The following is a 20,024-nucleotide window of genomic DNA, read 5'->3' on the forward strand; positions in this document are numbered from 1 at the left end:
TACAAAAAAAGAAATCAAAAGTATACGTACCTACATAATTATACAATCTTTTTTCTTCTTTTTGTTTTGCTTATCCTTCTTGTCCTTCAGAAGTAAATTATTTGATTTCCTTGGTTCAAGATTGGTTCCGGATGGACTTCTACCGGCACCACCCAAGTTATCCATATTCAATAGCTGCCCATTTGGCTTTATCTCCGTCGACTGTCCAGCACCTTTTTGTGGTGTTCTGATAGGCGAAGGACCTTTCTTAACATTGTTATTCATATTGATTTGCAAACCCTGTGGCTCAGAATCTCGTTTGGAATTTCCAGTAAAAAATGTCTCGGACTTTGAAGAAACGGTTGAGCTTGGCTTCGCAAACGACCCTTCATTGCCTAATCCATTGTCTGTAGTAGAGAATAAGTTCAATGTGCTGACACTTTTATTCTTTTTATGTTGTTTCTTACTGGCAGCGGCAATTCCACCTTCTCTGGAACCTAGCTTATTAATCGCCCTCTTGTCATTTTTTTCAGCAGCCTTTTCGTACCATTTCCATGCGTATTCCAAGTTACATTCGCAACCTTTGCCATGTTCATAAAAGTAACCAAGGGTAAATTGAGCTTTTGGCAAGCCTGCATTAGCTGCGCGTAAGGCCCATTGGAAGGCCTCATTTTCATCTTTTTCAAAGGCGGGCTCTGCTCCTAATAGGTACCATGCACATAAGCCTAGCATTGCCACGGGATCTCCCTTTAACGCTGCCTGAGTGTAATAGTGTACGGAAAGTGACGTATCCTGTCCTACTGTATCGTTACCTGTCTCGTAGATTTGTGCTAACAAAGTTGCTGAAGGGATATGCCCTAAGCTTGCTGCTTGAATGTACAGCTCCATTGCATATTTTTCATCAGGAATGACAACGTCCAGGAATCCTTCATCGTAAATTTTAGCTAGCTCATATGGTGCCGCCGCCGTCAATTCATTAGCTCTTGCTGAAGCTCTTGATAACCATTTAACACCGTTTAGTTTGGTAGTGACATCGGTTGGAAGGCCCATCCTACCATAGAAGGAATAAAGCCCTAATTTGTACATCGCCGATGGATGATTCCTACTAGCCGCAAACTTCAAAAAATTTATGGATTTACGGGAGTCTCTTGTTGTGCCTAAACCCTCTTCTAAACAATGGGATGCCCTATATGCACTTTCGATATGACCATGCTTTGCAGCTGCTTGAAATAATACAAATGCTTCTTTATTTTCAATCTTCCCAAAGGCTCCTGATGCATAACCGTCACCTAGTAAGTATTGCGCGTCTGAATAACCTTTGATACTTAGTTTTTTCAAGTAGCTTTGGGCTTCTTTTAAAAATTGTGTTTTCATGGCTGACTGACTGACATTTTCTTCTTCAGTATTTGAGACTAGAGCATTTGAAGATTCGATGGTCAGTGCTGTTTGTAACATATATTGGGCATACTGGAACAACACTTCTGGGTCTTTCGATTTCTTGACGTTCTGCCTGTACATTTCTATCGTTTTCAACCTTGGCACCAACGAAGTGTTACTCTTCCCCCCCAGATATCGACTGATCATTTGGTGGGATAGATCTGCTACTGATTCATTGGTAGCAGTCATTTGGGTGTCATTGCTACTGTTCAACAAATACATATGCGACAAATCCACAGAACGAGTTCTTTTATTTTTTTGTTCTATAGTGAGAGATGTGTTCGAACTTGTTTGTCTTAGTGCTCCTAATGATGACGAATTGGTTGGCGTACTTCCTAGGGAAGTGACAGAATTACTGTGCGAACTATGAAGACGAGGATGCGGTGGAGGTGCTAGGGCAAGATCAGCTCCCTCATGACTATTATTATTGCTGCTTGATGCTAAAGGCGCGGACGATGTCCTGGAATGCTCGTTGGGTATAAATTGATTTGCTGTCCGTTTAGGTAAAGCTGCACTGCTTAATTTTTGATTGTGATCGTATCGACTATTTTCTTTCTTGCCAGACAGATCAGAATTCGCCTCCTTCATGCTACTTTGAAACTGTGTGCCCATGTTATCAAAGTTTAAATGCTGTGATTGCATTAAATGCTTCTTATAGGGATGCATCTGCGATGAAGTCGCCATTTTTTCGTCTTTATGCTATTTTTACCACTTGAAATATCAAAGTGGTAATATGCAAAGGAAGTTCCGTCAGCAATAAGTGTAAAGCGAAATAGCAACGACTCGTTTGCCTCTGCTCTTAAATTCTACCCTGGCCTCGAGAAGATCTTCCAGAAGAATTTTTCATTCTTTTTTTAGCAAAGTCAAAACGCGAAGTGAAACGTGGGAAAATGATAGCGATGACTTTCTCGAACGTCTAGGACATGCAAGTGAAAATTTTTTCTAAATATATATATCTATACATGAGTAGCCCCGGATTGGCGGTTAGCTGTGGCTTAACTTCCTTTGATTGCATGAACAACGTACTATGTCAATTTTAGCTATTTTGGCATGCATGGTGCCTATCATAAATAGATGAATGAACTTCACAGTGTGATGTGTGGGTGCGACAAATATATACATGTCGTAAAAGACAAATCCATGGGCTGGAAGATAAAATTTAGAACTACTAAAGCTAACGAATGACTGTGGTTTCAGACTCAGTACACCATAAGAAAGTGCCTGAAGAGAAGCATGTGCGTTAGTCTAAATAACGATGCCTGTGGGGCCTTGCGAAGAAGCCACGATGGCCCTTGCAGCGAAGGTGAAGGTGTACTTCGTGGCAGTAAATCGATGCCCGTTGGCGAGCAAGATCTATTACAGTCTCCCGGGATGATTAACATGTGTGAGTTTTTGCAAGACGATGAAGTTGTTGACGACGAGAAATCCGTGGTACATGTTGCTACAACAATTTCTGCGGAGACAAGTGTGGAAAGCGTAGAGTCCAATCAGTCCAAAAAGGCTGATCAGAGGTATCGTCACATTGCGTTAGATATTTTGGAAGGTACTTTCATAGAGATACCGTATAAGGAATACGCAAACTTCTTGGGGAGTGAAGGCAACCACCGAATTTTAACTGAGTTTATAAAATTATTGGATCCCCTTCCACTATCGTTATTGGAGGCTCTTTCCAATTTATCGAATAGTATCTATTTCATCGCAGAAGCGCAAAATATTGACCGAACACTGGAGTGCTTGAGTAAAGAATGGATACAGTGTCATCCGGATACCCATTGGAAATCAAGCTATAAGTTGTGCCACATTGTTTTATTTTCTTTGTTAATATTGAATTCAGATCTGCATAACGATTTTCAAATCGACCATAAAAAGACTAAATTTTCTATGGTTGCATTCATCAACAATACCCTGAGAGCATTGAGAGAAGAGAGCGAATATGAAGAATTGGAAATCTGTGCCGGCGAACATCTGATCATCGACGAACTTTCAGAATACTACAAGTTGCTGAATGAGACCCCTTTACCGCTGCTTACGGAATCCGAAACATCAATCGCTACATCCGAGTACGAACCTTCTTTGAACAGATTCTCTACTTTGGGATCGCGAGAATATAGTATATCAAATCTGCGTGGTATGGCCTCTAGTTCTACAACCCTATATCCCAGAGATAATCAAAACTCTATAAGAGAAGTGAGCGCGAAATCCAACAGGAACTTTCATAATAATAAGCCCATGCAGACGCTATACTGTAAGGAACCGTTTGACGATGATTTAGTAAGCGACAGCGGTTCTAGTTGGTTTGTTGACGGTCTGGTTTCAATTAGCAAAAAGTCACTACCAAACAGATTCTTTAAGAGAGACAGAGATCAAGAAACTACACCAAAAGTGCACTCTAAAAGATCGTTTTTTGGGTGGCTTAAACCATCGAAAAGTAAAACGTTTATTGACCACACATCTCGTACAACCTCTTTATCGTACTTAAGTAAGGATTCCGAATGGGATAGAGTGAAAGTACAAATCAGAGAAGGCAGAATGCTTATTTTCAAAATAAAGCAAAATGTGAAGGATATCCACCAATCCAATGGGACAAACAGCACTGCTATTGACTATTACAAAGAAATTAGTAGTTCTTATTTTGCTTATTCGCTATTTGAAGCTGAAGCACAAGTGGTGCAAGATAATATAATTATCGGCTGTGAAGCAGTAAACATAAACAAAAATGCGAAAAAGAAAAAGGGAAACTTTACTGTAATCTTCCCTGAAGACATCAATGGTCCTGAAACTGTCTTAGAGTTTCAAACCAAAGACATTGCAGAATCTCATAAATTCACGCAGTGTATCAACTTCTGGGCGGGTAGGATTTCGCCCGTGCCCATGACACAATTCGAACTAGTGTCCAATGAAGAATATGGGTGGAGTGACAAAGTCTTTACCGATCTTACGTGCTTTGATTTAAAGCAAACCACTATAAGCGAATGGAAACCACTGCTAGGCCTGGAATTATTATATGAAGACTCAAAGGATATGGAGACTAAATTGAAGGATAGGTTGGAAGAATTGATGGATTTCACCAAGCAGTTGGGAGTATGGATAGACAGGCACAACGAAATCAAGGACAAGCTAGTTGAAATTTGGAGCTTTGATGAGAATTGTTTTGAAGTGGTTATGAATAATTGGAACTCCAAATATTTGTACATGAATACCCAATACAAGAAGCGACTAACTTATTTAGAAGCTTTACAGAAAGCCATGGAGTCTGTCCCGCTAGACATTTAAAGATATATGGTTATAGAAGTAAGTATGAAAAATATAAACTTAGACGTAGCATTTGTGTTTTATTTACAAGGAATAGTAGCAAATTTTGTAGAAAGAAACGGCGAGGAAGACGCGGCTATTTCGAGTCTGCATCGTTGTTACTTGCCTGCTTTTTCTTGGCGTATTGTCTATCTAAGATAGTCTTCAGTATGGCGTCTTCACCATATTCTTCTTCCTCAATTTTCTTCCACTTTTTCTCTAGATCAGCTCTTTTACCTCTACTTTCTTTAACTGCACGCTTTTTATTGTTCAAGCTTGCCTCTTTGAGACATTTGTTTAAGGCATCCTTTTCGTTGTTACAAAGACCAAATAGTCTTTTATAGTACTCCTTTTGGTGGCATTTATCGAGTGCATTAATAAAATCCAAACAGGCTAAACATATAAAAGGAGAGAAAGAAACAATGTTAGTAGGAAAATTCACTTAGAAAGATTGAGTAGCAAACGGAACCTCACTACATACAATGGAAACGCTCTGCTTCTAATTGTGGATGCATGGTGTAGTACTTTTAGTATCCCACTTTTGTCCTTTGCATCTGTTAATTAGTGAGAGCTATAGGACGCGCGGTGGTTTTTTAATAGTTGTTTAAATTAGTTAATATGCGATATAAAATGTGTGATAAAATATAGAGAATAAATCGAGGGTAAAGGATCAACGAAAACCGATGCCAGTGAGTGGAAACGACAAAGCTACGGTGAGGAGCGAAGATGTTGCACACTTCATGGACGAATATAAGAAGAGGAGGAAGACTCAGATGGCTCGATTTTTCGGGGTCACCATGTTTACACTTCTAACTTGCAGAATGGCTATGAAAAAAATGACAACGACAAAAGGTATGCACACACATTTACTTCCAGTTGTTCCCTACAAGATCCCATTACTAACCTATCCCATTCTATAGCTCCGTTGAGTACATTTCAAACAAACTACACTGTTCCACGCATTCAAGCACAGACAGGAACAGGTGTACAAGAGGGTCTTACAAGTTCGCTCATAGTGACTACGGCCATGACGTTGGGAACATTCGGCATGGGCATCACAGGAACATGTTGGAGCTGGGACGTCTCATCGTTCCAGGAGCTGAAACTACGCTTAGAAAGACGTGCCAACAACGAAACTGTGGTGACAAATATGCCTCTCGATAAGAGCAGTCAGCAGGTAGTGGACGCCCTGGTCGAGCCACAGAATCAGTCCTTTTGTAAATAGTGCGTATACAATAGCAGTAGTTCTAATATATTCAGCGATCAGCGACGCGTCTTACCCGCTTCCGATCTCTTATTGGTGGCAAAAATCAATGGTAATAAAGAAGGGAAGGGGCTGCTGTTAGTTGCACACACAACTTTCCTCCTAGATATGAGTAACGGGTGCGTCGGTAACACATCAATCAAATCAGGGAAGCATGGCAGAAGTACCAGATGAAACCATACAACAGTTTATGGCATTGACCAACGTTTCGCACAACATAGCCGTACAATACCTCTCAGAATTTGAAGATTTGAATGAGGCGCTCAATTCGTTTTATGCTTCTCAGGTAGATGATCAGAATGACAGAAGGGAAGAAGCACATCGGAAGGGTCAGCAAGAGAAAGAGTCCAAGGAGGAGACTCTATCTTCTTTTGAATCTTTGAGGAAAGCTGTGGGTACGGAGAATGTTGGTGGGTCCAGTTCCAGATTAGGGTCCTCCCAGGGTAGTAATGAGCATTTGAAGAAAAAAAGCTCTACTTCCCCTGAACCAGCCAAAAACACAAGCCGCTCAGGGAGTGGCAATAACTCCAGGTTTATGAGCTTTTCCGATATGGTAAGAGGACAAGCAGATGATGACGATGAAGACCATCCAAGAAACACTTTTGCTGGTGGTGAAACATCCGGTTTAGAAGTAACTGATCCTTCGGACCCAAATTCGCTGTTGAAAGACTTATTAGAAAAGGCCAGAAGAGGAGGACAAAGCGATCTTGAAAACGAATCGCGTGACGAAAATGACGAGGAGCATGAGGATGACCCCAACCGCTTCTCTGGAAGAGGTTTTAGATTGGGTTCAACAGCTGATGCTCCTGACCAAGTGGTAGAAACTAGTGCTCCACAACCACAACGTACAAAGCCTCAGAAGGTTACAAGAGAAATCACATTTTGGAAGGAAGGGTTCCAAGTGGCCGATGGCCCGCTTTACCGTTATGACGACCCGGCAAATAGTTTTTACTTGAGCGAGTTAAACCAAGGGAGAGCGCCATTGAAGCTACTGGACGTGGAATTTGGACAAGAAGTGGAAGTTAATGTGTATAAAAAACTGGATGAACCATACAAGACCCCCAAGAGGAAACTGGGCGGCTTTTCAGGCCAAGGTCAAAGACTAGGATCGCCTATTCCAGGCGAGTCATTGTCACCGGTGGAAGTCGCAAAGGATGAAGCTCCAATTGTTGAGGAAGAATCCGAACCTAAAGAAGAGCCAAAGAAGGGGGATACCTCCGTTCAAATYAGATACGCAAACGGTAAGAGAGAAGTCTTGCGTTGTAACTCCACAGACACTGTAAACTCTTTATACGATCATGTCTCATCAAATGCAAATACTGACGCGTCGAGAAATTTTACTTTAAATCATGCGTTCCCTGTTAAACCAATTAATAACGATGACACCACATTAAAGGACGCCGATCTGCTCAACTCAGTGGTCGTTCAAAGATGGACATGATTATAATATAAATCAAAAGTAAGGCTATAAGCTTTACTATATAAAATGCACGTATATATATATATATATATACCTATAGTATATATGCCATTTCTTCCTCAATACAACTTCAGATCACCAGTTATTTGGTCTAATACGGCCTTTGGAGCCGGCCCTAGGCCCAATACGGTAGCGCTTCCGGCAGCAATCTGCGTTCTTCCAGCATCGTGAATAACTGCAGCGTTCACTCCAAGAGAAATAGCCTTCGCATACAACTCGTCCATCGTGAACTTGTCAGGACATTTCAAAGTGATTTTAGCTTGTCCTGCGTTCAGCCATCTTTGAGTCATGATCGGGTTGTACGAAACACGCGTGGGGTCTGTCGCAATGTGTCTGAAACATGACAATGCTGCATGGCAACATTGTGCAGCGATTTTACCCTTCGTCATAGCTAGATCTTGACGAATCACCAATGCCATTCTGACCTCTCCAGGTACGTCGTTTAATAAGTTTGATTCAATATCTTCGTCCTCATCACTCTCTTCGTCGCTTTCACTCTCACTTTCCTCTTCGTCAGTATCATTCTGTACCTTCTCCGTGACCAATTTCTTCCCTGGCAATGAAGAAACGTGGGAAGTCTTGGTTGGTGACGATTTCAATAGACCTAGCTGATAACCTATCGCGAAAGAAATAGCGGTAAAAGTCGCACATAGCGCTATATTGGAATTACTTAACCCTGCCATTGTTTCCATAAGGATCTGATATCATGTTATGCTGAGTTCAATTCGACAATAGTCACTATCGGTTGGCATGCATAATATGTACCAAAGAGTTGCAGATTACCTTTGGCATCTGCTTCGTCGCGCGTGATATATTCGCCGCTGAAGAAAAAACAACATGGTTGTCTCTCAAGAGGATAAACTCAAAGGAGTAAAACATCTTCTGGAAAGTCTTGATTCAACTATTAGCTTTTCAAATATCCTTTCCTGTAGTCTCAACAGCAGTTGATTTAATTTGTGAAGTTGCCATTAGAAGTAGGGGCAAGTAGTTTAACGAGACAAGAAAGAAAAAGAGAGATAAAACATGGGTCAAATATTGTCCAATCCAATTATCGATAAAGAGCATCATTCGGGCACAGACTGTTTGACAGCATTTGGGTTGTGTGCTATGCAAGGGTGGCGTATGTCAATGGAAGACGCTCACATTGTTGAACCCAATCTTTTCGCCGAATCTGACGAAGATCATTTGGCGTTTTATGGTATATTCGACGGTCATGGTGGCTCTTCTGTAGCTGAATTTTGTGGTTCTAAATTGATATCTATACTGAAGGAACAAGAAAGTTTCAAGAAGGGTATATTAGACCAGTGTTTAATCGATACGTTTTTGGCTACCGATGTTGAGCTGTTGAAAGATGAAAAAATGAAAGACGATCATAGTGGTTGCACTGCCACAGTGATTTTGATATCCCAATTAAAAAAGCTTTTGGTCTGTGCTAATTCTGGTGACAGCAGGACTGTTTTGTCTACCAGCGGGAACAGCAAAGCAATGTCTTTTGACCATAAACCAACGTTGATAAGTGAAAAATCTCGTATTATGGCTGCTGATGGTTTTGTTGAGATGGATCGTGTTAACGGTAATTTGGCCTTATCAAGAGCCATCGGTGATTTTGAATTCAAATCGAACACTAAGTTAGGACCTCATGAACAAGTGGTTACATGTGTTCCCGATATCATCAAACACAATTTGAACTATGATGAAGACGAATTCGTTATCTTAGCCTGTGATGGTATCTGGGATTGTTTAACCTCTCAAGAGTGTGTTGATTTAGTTCATTATGGTATAAGCCAAGGTGATATGACTTTAAGTGATATTTCATCCAGAATCGTGGATGTTTGTTGTTCACCCACCACCGAGGGCTCAGGTATCGGTTGTGATAATATGAGTATCTCCATTGTTGCGCTACTAAAGGAAGACGAATCAGAGACTCAATGGTTTGAACGTATAAGATCCAAGAATTACAATATTCATACATCATTTGTTCAAAGAAGGAAAAACATCTTCGATTTCCATGACTTTTCGGATAATGATGAGGAGGTATTTGCGGTCACCACCAAGAAATTGCAAGACCGTCTAAACCATCACAGAGATAATGATGATATGGAGATCGACGATCTTGATACCGAGTTAGGCAGTAGCGCCGCTCCATCAAAATTAACTGGTAAAGATAGGTCTGGTCCCATTGATTTATTTTCATTAGAAGCTCTACTAGAAGCCGGGATCCAAATAAGACAAAGGCCAAGCTCTGATAGCGATGGTAATGCTTCATATTTCCATGGTGCTTCTTTATCAGACATGTTAGCCTCCTTGAGCAATGCTGCTGCTGGAGAAACAGGTCCTGAAGACGCTGATGAAAACGACGATAACGACAGCGAAGACAATAAAAATGGAAATGGAAAGAAGAATTCCAAATTTGAAGAAATTGAATGATGATATTACGAAACTCTATTTTGCAATGAACGGGTACTTTAAGCTTTTTATTTTTCTTTTGTTGGTTTTTTTTATATCTTTTTGCCAAAGGTTTTTTTATAGCATCCTTTTCTGGCCCAAATTGGGAGGTGATAAACTAACAACAAATCGTCTCGGCAGAACCAAAAACTGTAACAGAATTTTTTGAATCCTATTCATATAGATACGTCAGTTTTCCCCTATTCTGTTTCTTTTTTATTTTCTTTGCCGATAGCACTGATGATATACGTTTAATAATCCTTCCCAATATAAAAGAACAACAACAATAATCGTCTATCCGCACCATAATTTTTCTATTAATAGTTAAGCATGATTAGAATAAATTTAGTTAAAAAAAATGTAATTTTGCTCTTTTGTATCAATAAAGGTTAATTTAGTGAAAAAAAAAAACATGAATCAAATGTAAAGCTATACTAATACATTACCATTTACTTAATATCACTCTCCGAAAATTCTGCAGGATGTTTTCCACGTAGCATCCGCCAGTGTTGGAAGATCTATGTCCTTGACTTGCGATATGACAATTGCTACTTGTTCCATGTTACAGGGCTCATTGCGGCCTTTCACTGTGTAAAGTTCATCTGCGTCCAACTTATCAGCCAACTTGTTTTTCTTCACGGACTTAAATGCAGGATACTCAAAGGTGTTGGCCTCTTGCTGTTTGGCCAAGTACTGGAAGGATGCATGCGTTCTTTTAATCTCGCACCATGGGGCGTCTGTTTCCAAAAGCAGGCGTTCTAAGGGTATTTGTTTTACAACAGGCAGGTTCTCCTCGCTTCTTAAAGAACAACCGTTGATGCCGATGAAGCAGTTGGGGGACATGTTCAGTAGTTTTTGCAGATCCGACTCAGACCCCGTGAATGAATGAACCACCAGCTTCCGGTCTGGGTGGAATTTGTAAGTTCTGTTCGATGACGACGCATCCAGTCCCTGTAATTGAAAAATGTCTTTATCGTCAGTAAACCCGGTAATAAATTTTTGCAGAATGCGAACAAAATCATTGCATGCATTTCTCATATGTAGAAACAATGGGTAGCTGCCGAGTTTGTCGTTAAGACAACTTATTTTTAACTGTTCTTCAAAAAACAGCATCTGCATTTCTTTAGAGCTGTAATGGAACCTGTCGTAATCCAGCCCGATTTCGCCAATCGACCGAAAACTGGATTCAGGAGCATTCGCTTGCTGGTTCATCAACTCAGAGAGCTGTTTCAGTTTGCCCTGTGCAAAAGAAGGGTCGCTGAGAACTTTGTTATATAACGACTCATTATACGTTTCATCCATAGAAGGATTATCAATGGTAGAGCCAGGCTTATCCCCTTGGCCAACATCCATAAACTCGTTGACGCAGCATGGGTGAACACCTATTGTATGGTACAGCTTCAGCGGGCTGCGGCCCTTAACGCCGTTGATCAATTCAATGGCACTTTGGGACTCCACAATGGATGAACCCGTCACAAGAGCCACTTTCACGTGTCTCTGGGCAGCGCGGTCCAGCACTCTTGCATAGTCCGCAGGATGGTACTCCTTTCCATTGTAAACACCATGGAACATGGGGTCCGTCAGGTTCAACCCAATATCATAGTATTTCAGCAGAGATTCCGTGGAGCTTGACGTCATATTGCAGTATCGTGTCCAAAGCGGTCTCCAGAGTCCAGAACTTCTTCTGCTCGAGGATTTGAATAAGCCACTCCACATGCAACTTGGACGACGCCCTGGTCGCCTGCGAATCAGCTCCAGCAATAAACCTGTCCTCCATTGCGTGCCCATTGCTGCCATTATCTCATCTCAGAGCCCTTCCACAGGGACGAAAGAACGCTCGCACCAGGACCCTGTACGGGTAACTGCCCACCCCCTTCCCCAGTGAGGGGCTAAGCCTTCTAGAAGGTCCCGAACACGCTTAGAAACTGTCGCAGCGTGGTGGCATTTCAGGAACCACACCAGCGCAGAACCTCCCGACCGCCGTTTAGCAACCAGTTTGCAGGGATTTGCCCAGGGATTTCCCTATGCTACGGTCGACCATCGTGATCGGATCTTACCGAGCTTAACTCGATTCGAGCTCGTTTTTGGGTTCCTCATCACACTGTTTGGCCAGTTCTCCCGCTCTAGATGATTTGTGCGGCATCGTCTGTTGGCGGGAGAGCTAGTTTTTGTTCCGGTGAAAAAAAAAATTTTCCACTGAAATTTGAAATTTGAAAATTGCTATCGATGAGATGAGGTGCGATGCGATGAGGTGCGAGGCCAATGCGATGAGACAAATTTCTACTTCCTGGTGCGGGAGTCATATATAGTTTTTGTACGCTTGTAGTCGCTAGGTCTCTTTTAATTGTTAGTACTTGTAGGGAGAATTCTCACGTATATTCACCCTTTCGGCTACTGATTACTAATACAGGAAGGATATATACACACTTGTTGGCGGAAAAGAAGATATATAAAAGTGATTAGTCAGGCATCCAGCGATGACTTTACCAAAACTCAGTAGTGTTTCTGTGTCGTCAGGACACGTCAGCGCTAGCTCACACGGTTTCTCAATACTAAGCAAGCATCCTCATCCCAATAATCTCATTCATTCTCATTCGCTTTCCCACCCAAATGCAAAGAGTCACTTGTCCACAGTGAACACGAGCAACAAAGAAAACGGTACGAACAGCGACGAGGCAGAGTCGCTCAAGAAGAACAACCCATCTTCGTGGGACCCTAACGACGACATCAAGCTTCGTCACTTGAAAGAGATCAAGAACTTGGGTTGGAAGGAAATTGCTCATCATTTCCCCAACAGAACTCCCAACGCTTGCCAATTCAGATGGAGAAGATTAAAATCGGGAAACCTGAAATCAAACAAGACTGCAGTGATTGATATTAATAAGCTGTTTGGTGTGTATACCACGAGTGTTGCCGCCGTAGCTGCAGGCGCCACTGCTACCGCAGCAGCAGCAGCAGCGCCTGCTGAAGAGGCGCTCAAAGAAGAAGCTATTGAGGACGAAGATATCACTTCGGGGTCTAGCGCCATCGATGACTCCCCACCAGATTTCAAACCAATAGTTAAGGCTAAATACATGGACAGAAAACTAGTGGCGCAAAAATCTGCATCACCGTTTTTGGACCACGAGTCACAGCCTGTCAAACCGAGAGAATTGTTTATTAAGCCGAGGTCGTTCTCCCATTCCATGACCACAAATACGCCCAATGTAAAGGCTACTCAACAGCCTAACCCAAATACTTACAATACCCCTTCTACTAAGCCTAACAGGAACGTTAATTTCAACGACTATGAAAATATTGGACTCGTACCCAAGATTATCATTAGGTCTAGAAGAAACTCGTTTATTCCTTCCACTCAGATTCCTCATCCTACCACCAAGTCTAGGAAGAGCTCACATTCTGTGATTTCTTCTAGAAGATCATCTTTCAACATGATGCACTCAAGGAGATCATCCTTTAATTCTCATGCTCCCACGGAACCTATTTCTAGGCGTCCATCTTTGGTCGTCAGCCCGTATATGACTCCCAGAAGACTGTCAACTTCACAATCTATCCACCACCACCCACAACAGCAGCAATATCACCTAAATCCTATAACCTCTCCGAACTGCAAGATAGATCAATCTACTGATAAAATAACGCATACGAGAACTTTCTTAGATATGCAAAAATTCGCAAACAAGCATCCGTGGTCTAGGGAAGATGATGAGGTTTTACTCAACAACACAATAGACAAACAAAACCATTTATCAACACTAGAAATTTCCATTGTCCTACCTAACAATAGATCCGAATTGGAAATTCAACAAAGGATCGATTATTTACAGAGAAGGGGACACACTAGTGGCATTCACAGAACTCAAGGAAACAGTGACGATGAAGAGGAAGACATCGACCCACTACACAAGGAAGTTGATGCCAATGAAACGACGCAGCGAACATACCAGTACAATGGATTAGAGCCTGGAAATGGTAATTCAAAGGCAAGGATTCTCTCTTCCTTGTCGAATGGGAACGATGTACGCAAAGAGCAAGATGAATTGCCGGGTATAAATTCGATCTTCAAAAATATTTTCTAACATACTGAAAACGAATCTGGCGTATTAAACTAATCCCTAAATAAACGCAACACAAACTCACATATATAAATATAAAATCCATCCGTACAAAGATTTTGTAATACTATTAACTACTAAGGGTTGTTGTTACTATTACTATTGTTACATGTATACACTAATATTCAATATATATATGGATACTCGCTTATTCTTCATCATCCTCTATCAATGTAATTTTTCGCCTCGTTCTGGCCCTTCCTTGATTTTCGTGGCTATCTGTATCGTCGTCGTCGTCTTCTCCTTCGTTTTCGTCTTCGTCTTCTCCGTCACTGTCATCCTCATCACCATCTTCATATGTGCTTTCCTCCTCGCCATATGTACTTTCCCCGTCGTCTTCACTGATAGATGTCTTATTTGATGCGTTATATTCGGACTCTTTTTCATCCCCGACATCATCAAGTGTAAAATCTTCGTCTTCTTCAACATCTGCGCTTAAACTTAGCTCCGGTGCTTCGTCCTCCACTTCTTCCTGTTCTATACTGGCTGTTCCAATATTATTGTTCTTCGTTGTGTGGCTTTCTGGTGGGACTTCTGAATTCTTGAGTGTGAAACAGAGTTCCCAATATGATTCAGAAGCAAATTTTGACCTAAGAAGCTTTTCACGGTTACGGATTTTTTGCAACACACTTTTATCTATACCATCAGCTAGTCTATCACTGCCTGTGGAGTTATATTCGCACATGTATTCTGTTAAAGAAGAAACGGTATTTTGAAAGAAATCACTCACAGAAATTTCTGGTTGTATGGTATTGTTCGCATTAAGTTTGGGTGTCTTGCGACCACCCCTTCTCCTTCCGTGGCTCCTTTGACTTTGACTCCTACTGTTGTTATAGTTTTCTATTTGGGCGTTGTTTGAAATCACAGGAGCCATGGCCTCATCTGCAATAGCCTCATCTGCTAATGCGGTGGGTTCTAAGTTCATCATCCCGTTTATGCCAAATGAAGGTCCGAGTATTATAGGTTCCCAAAGCAGCTTATTGTATTTGACTACAGGATACTTTTTTGAACTCCAACTTCTATAGACATTTTCGATTTCATTCCAGGAACCAACTTTAAGAATATAATTGAAATCATTCAGAGAAGACAACGAACGCGTTTTATGGCGGTAGAGAACTTGAAGCTGTTCCAATCCAAACACTACATCTGTAGGTATCATTCCCGTTAATTTAGCTATATCGTTCAATGTTAACTGTTGGAAGGCGCCTTTGTCTTCATGACTTGATTCGCTTTTAGCATTGTCTCTTAATGTTAACAATACTTCAGCACACTTAATCTTCCAATAGGTTCTATAAGTTAATAAACCTAAATCCGACAACGGTTTTTCGGGAGTTCCTAACTTTGACTCTTTTCTGGATAATAAATACGAGAACTCCATTAAAAACTGACCGTACCCCTTCCTTTGATATATGGGCAAAGTTAAAATACAGCTTAAATTGTAATCATTGGAGTTGAATTTTTCCTTGGAAAAATAACCCACGAAATGGAATTTAGGTGAGGTCTGATAGATATTGTTTTCCTTTTCCTCCCTCTCTGTTAAGACATAAAATATGAATGGCTCAACATCATAATACAAAGTCTTAGAATTGATAAAACACTTGGCCAGTAGGCAGAGATTTTGACAATATATGACGTTCTCTCGTCCATCGATTTCCCAAACGGACAGCTTGCCATCGCGGTAAATTTCATTTCCTGGGGGCCTGAAGGTTAGACACTTCAGTTGGTGTCTAAGACAAGTATACCGGGAAGTCATGTATTTCAAGCAGTATTCGCATATATAAACCATTTTATTCTGGTTTATTTGTTCGGGAAAGGGAGACGTGTACCAGGGTTTGATTTCGTAATCTCGGAAAACAATATACTCTATCAATGAAGATCCGACTCTATTTTGGTTTTTTAGATTTTTACCTTTCCTTCGTTTCTTGTTATCTTTCTCTTGATCAAATTCGGAATGATTACAAAGCGGTACGTTACTATTAATAAATGTAGCTGATTTGGATCTTTCTAGAAGAGTAAGAAACCTTACCTTATCTTCCCAGGTTGGCAAAGTTCTTTTTGTACTGAAATCTTTCGGCTTTTTTATTGCTCCACCATATGGTACATGCCATTGCCACGAGTCACTATCTTCCAGTGGTATACTATCAGAGGGCGATGAATGTGATATATTGTCGGTTTCTATACCCCATTTCTGCCTAAGCCTATTTATTCTTCCTTGAAATCCCGTGGATACGTTAGGCGTGTTGATTTTTTTGCTTACGAGTGGTTCTATAGCTGAAGATTTTAGTATTAACCGTTCAAAATTGAAGAAGTTAATTGGTTCGTACTTAATCCTAATCTGTAACTTTTCATTCACTTCAATATTTGGCTCCATTATAGGAAAATTTATTGCACCCATGTCATTATCCCAATCTATGATATTCTTGGCAGGGACTTCTGGGCGCCGGGAAATTTCAGACCCTTTTTTCTTCTTTGTATTATTGTTCTTATGGGGTAGAGAGCAGATTCTTATTCGATTAGTTCCATTGGTGTTAGGATTAGATCGTTGTCTTGTAGTTCTGTGTCCATTTGTATTCCTTGTAACAAATTGGGAATGTACTAAGTCGTCAATCTCTAAATTTTTTAACAATGCATTTTTTTTAGGTTTTGGCGATTTGTCATTTATTGTTATTGACATTATATGCTCAATTGTATGCAACACTAATGAATAGGATAGAAAAAGAAAAAAAAAAGAGAACGGATATAAATTATGAGAAAGACAATTATAGTTTTTAATTTGGTCGATACTTTTGTCTCTTCTAGTATGGTTAGCTTACTATTTCTTTCCAGATTTTTATTCCAATGGTTAAATCCCCCAATCAATAAAAAACACTAAAATGCCACGTGAATTGGCCAACCTATGACAGGAAAATGAACAGTCTTTGTATAGTTGACCCAAAGAACTCGTTATATGGAACATGGTGCTCTTCTTTGGTCAGTGTAAACAAAAGAACATCAACAATAAGCTGTGGTTACCCGATGCACCTGTAAAATAACGTTTAAACTAGTTCCTGCATGGTCTCAAAAATTGAGCTCTTACAAATGAGTAGTGTTAAATAGGGTGTAGACATTTGTGTAATAAAAAAATCTTACATATTGATACTATATACAAATATATTTATATAGCTTTATACATTTATGGGGAAAGAACGTTTACAAAAAAATAGTAATAACCAGAGTTAAAAAAAAACTCTAATAAGAGGAAAAAAGGAAGGAGGGATAATATTGGCTTGATTACATTGTGTTACTTAAAGTAACTTCATCATTCATTCATTATCATCGTGCATTGACATTAGGTGACATGTTTCAAATAATTAACTTCATCATGATCATTAATTTCATATTTTTATTTCGTGTGTTTTTAGTTTTCTATTTTTTTTTTTTTTCTATGATGTTTTTTCATAGGTTCTTGATGTTTTTATCTTTTTTTTATCTTTTTATCGTGTAAGTTGTACACTTTTCATTACTCGCACTGCTCAATATACAATTAACAAACAAACTCTATAAGTACGAAATGATGATAGCAAAGACTACCACAAATTCTTCTTGTTTTGATTTTGTAAATCCAAACCACTTAAAGAACGGTTTAAGCCTTGTTCTAGACCATCATCTAGTCCGGAATGGCTTAGTGATTTATAGATAAGATCTGCGCTATTCAAATTGTGCGCAGACAACATCGATTCGTCGTGGTAAGATTGGTAGGAAAAGTTCGAATGAACAGACCCATTTGTGTGTTGTGGTAGTAGTTGAGACTGTGTATTTCCTGTCGAGGATGAACCATTAAGGTTATACAACTGCTGTGAAGACAACGAACCGTTCTGGTATGCTACCGGAACGCGTTGCTGGGTTTGGGTTTGAGTTTGGGATGATGGCTGTGCTTGAGATAAAGACTGGTTATTGATTTGAGTTTGTGAGTTTGGTGGAGAGATTTGTGAATTTCTTAGCAATGGGTTAACGGAATTCATTTGATAATGATTGGCTGAATAACCAGAAGGAATTCTTGACGAAGGTGTTAGAGTAGCTTGTTGTCTTAAAAATGATTGTTGTTGTTGCGCAGCTGTTTGTGCATTTTGTTGTACCTGTGGTTGAGGTTGTTGAGGTTGATCTGCGGGATTGTATAAAGAGTTATGGTGAACATTCAATTTGGGTGAACTCAGTGCCGCTTGCATTGAAAATTGACCTTGTGAAGAAATTATTGGTGTTGAGTTAGCGCTATTGTTATTGTTGTTACTTGTGTTATTACCGTTGTTGTTGCCGTTGCCGGTGCTGTTGCCGTTATTGTTGGATGAGTTGTTGACGGATTGATTGCTAACGCTATTTGCCGCGGCAGCAGCATGAGCTTGCAGCAAACTTGTATAAGATTGGGACCTATTCATGGACCCACCGGTAGAGTTTGGTTGTAATGGATGTGCCGATGTCATTTGACCTTGTTGTTGCAAATGGGATTGTAGATTGGCATGATCCAAAATTTTTCTTCTGATTATAATGAATCTTGGGTCATACACCTCCACTAGACCTAAATATGAGCACAAAACATTGATGATTCTCTTGTGTGCAGCAGATATACCCATAGGGTAGGCCAATTCGTAATAATACTTTTCTCTGTCTTTGAACAATAACAATTGGGAATAGATCTCCAAAGTATCAGGATCATTAAAATCTAACTGTTGAGGTGGTAGTGGCAGAGTCGAAGTTGATGGTAAAGGAGCGTAAAACCTTTCGGTAGATATCTGGTTTTGATTGTTAGCATTCATTGCTTGGTACAATGATGAAGTAGTATGCTGAGCAGAAATTGAGGATTGGTTCATGTTGGCATTACCACCGCTATTGTTACTGTTGGAGTTGTTGTTGTTGTTATTGATGTTACTGTTATTGATGTTACTGTTGCTTGCGCTGCCGTTGGTGTTATTGTTAATGGTGTTACTGATTGGGCTGTTTATAATGGTATTAGTATTAATACCGTTCATTAAAGTCGAGAATAATTGATTGTTGGAAGCGTTATTATTTGTGTTTGCGGTCATTTTGGACAATGAATGTAGTGAAAGGTTCGATGAGGATCTGTGCTGTTCTTCCAATTGACCTCTTTTCTCTCTCTTTTCTCTTTCAATTCTTTCTCTTTCAGCTTGAGGTAGCATTTTTTTATATTCTACTTTTAGCTTTCTTCCACTAATTTCCTTGCCATTCAAAGAGGTTATCACTTGAGTGGTTTCTTCGGGAGTGGTAAAATTTGCAAAAGCCAACCCTCTGAAGATGCCGTTATCAAAATGGTAATTGAAGGCGTATGGCAAGGGAAGATCCATGTCTTCGATAATATCTAACAGTTGTTCTTTCTTGATGGCGAACGGGATGTTCTTGATAACAATGGCGTTTGGGATGACATCGTCGTCCAAAGCAGCATTGTTCGAGGAATTAACTAAATCGGTAGAAGTATTTCCATTATCCATATTTCTGACAGCATTTTCACCAAATTCCTCTTGTTCACCATTCACTCTGTCAATGACGTCTCTAGTTTCAAAAACTGGCATATTCGTTTCCTGTTCATTGGCCTCCGTATTCAGATTGTTGTCCTGAATGTTGCTGATTACTGCAGAGGGAGAATCCTCAAAAGAACCGGTCTCCATTCTTGTCTGATTTTTACACTTTGTCCCTAGTCTATCACGTGCGTCTATGGGTAGCGTATCACACTGTTTTCTCTGTCCACTTCTCGGAATTCTCTGCTAATCTCAACTTCAAGCTAAGCAAGCTGCCTTTAATTGTTATTATTTTCCAGAAAAAAATCGCAAAATTGCAACAGCCGTGCATCGTGATACTTTGTTTCCATTACCCTCTGTAATTGCTCAGAATCAATTGAATAATAAGGATGTGCAACTATACAGAGGATAAAATCGAGGCAATATTATTGAGTGGCTAGTGTTTAAGAGACTGTATCCGTGCTGTTGGTTGTAAAGTGTGAATAGTAGCGATAGTAACATCTGAA

At 40.2% G+C, this 20,024-nt stretch overlaps 9 protein-coding genes across 9 annotated transcripts; 5 read left to right on the forward strand and 4 right to left on the reverse strand.

Annotated features, from left to right (window-relative positions):
- Positions 1–30: 30 nt before the first annotated feature.
- On the reverse strand, positions 31–2,100 carry SKT5 (Skt5p; the record flags this gene model as incomplete). Its single annotated transcript, XM_018363372.1, has 1 exon — positions 31–2,100. The coding sequence occupies one exon, from the start codon at positions 2,098–2,100 to the stop codon at positions 31–33; it is 2,070 nt and encodes a 689-aa protein (XP_018223501.1).
- Positions 2,101–2,649: 549 nt separating this feature from the next.
- On the forward strand, positions 2,650–4,689 carry YEL1 (Arf family guanine nucleotide exchange factor YEL1; the record flags this gene model as incomplete). The annotated part of the gene is made up of 1 exon (XM_018363373.1): positions 2,650–4,689. The coding sequence occupies one exon, from the start codon at positions 2,650–2,652 to the stop codon at positions 4,687–4,689; it is 2,040 nt and encodes a 679-aa protein (XP_018223502.1).
- An 854-nt stretch (positions 4,690–5,543) lies between these two features.
- IAI11 (Iai11p) lies at positions 5,544–5,932 on the forward strand (the record flags this gene model as incomplete). Its single annotated transcript, XM_018363374.1, has 2 exons — positions 5,544–5,559; positions 5,628–5,932. The coding sequence occupies 2 exons, from the start codon at positions 5,544–5,546 to the stop codon at positions 5,930–5,932; spliced, it is 321 nt and encodes a 106-aa protein (XP_018223503.1).
- Positions 5,933–6,125: 193 nt separating this feature from the next.
- On the forward strand, positions 6,126–7,412 carry SHP1 (protein phosphatase regulator SHP1; the record flags this gene model as incomplete). Its single annotated transcript, XM_018363375.1, has 1 exon — positions 6,126–7,412. One exon carries the CDS (start codon positions 6,126–6,128, stop codon positions 7,410–7,412), a length of 1,287 nt encoding a protein of 428 aa, XP_018223504.1.
- A 98-nt stretch (positions 7,413–7,510) lies between these two features.
- Positions 7,511–8,143, reverse strand: PTH2 (aminoacyl-tRNA hydrolase; the record flags this gene model as incomplete). The annotated part of the gene is made up of 1 exon (XM_018363376.1): positions 7,511–8,143. One exon carries the CDS (start codon positions 8,141–8,143, stop codon positions 7,511–7,513), a length of 633 nt encoding a protein of 210 aa, XP_018223505.1.
- Positions 8,144–8,474: 331 nt separating this feature from the next.
- Positions 8,475–9,878, forward strand: PTC3 (type 2C protein phosphatase PTC3; the record flags this gene model as incomplete). The annotated part of the gene is made up of 1 exon (XM_018363377.1): positions 8,475–9,878. One exon carries the CDS (start codon positions 8,475–8,477, stop codon positions 9,876–9,878), a length of 1,404 nt encoding a protein of 467 aa, XP_018223506.1.
- A 2,495-nt stretch (positions 9,879–12,373) lies between these two features.
- TOD6 (Tod6p) lies at positions 12,374–13,975 on the forward strand (the record flags this gene model as incomplete). Its single annotated transcript, XM_018363378.1, has 1 exon — positions 12,374–13,975. The coding sequence occupies one exon, from the start codon at positions 12,374–12,376 to the stop codon at positions 13,973–13,975; it is 1,602 nt and encodes a 533-aa protein (XP_018223507.1).
- Positions 13,976–14,159: 184 nt separating this feature from the next.
- On the reverse strand, positions 14,160–16,685 carry SAS3 (histone acetyltransferase; the record flags this gene model as incomplete). Its single annotated transcript, XM_018363379.1, has 1 exon — positions 14,160–16,685. One exon carries the CDS (start codon positions 16,683–16,685, stop codon positions 14,160–14,162), a length of 2,526 nt encoding a protein of 841 aa, XP_018223508.1.
- Positions 16,686–17,577: 892 nt separating this feature from the next.
- Positions 17,578–19,668, reverse strand: PIN4 (Pin4p; the record flags this gene model as incomplete). The annotated part of the gene is made up of 1 exon (XM_018363380.1): positions 17,578–19,668. The coding sequence occupies one exon, from the start codon at positions 19,666–19,668 to the stop codon at positions 17,578–17,580; it is 2,091 nt and encodes a 696-aa protein (XP_018223509.1).
- Positions 19,669–20,024: the final 356 nt, after the last annotated feature.

Source organism: Saccharomyces eubayanus, chromosome II (assembly GCF_001298625.1).
Source record: "Saccharomyces eubayanus strain FM1318 chromosome II, whole genome shotgun sequence".
Taxonomy (NCBI): domain Eukaryota; kingdom Fungi; phylum Ascomycota; class Saccharomycetes; order Saccharomycetales; family Saccharomycetaceae; genus Saccharomyces; species Saccharomyces eubayanus.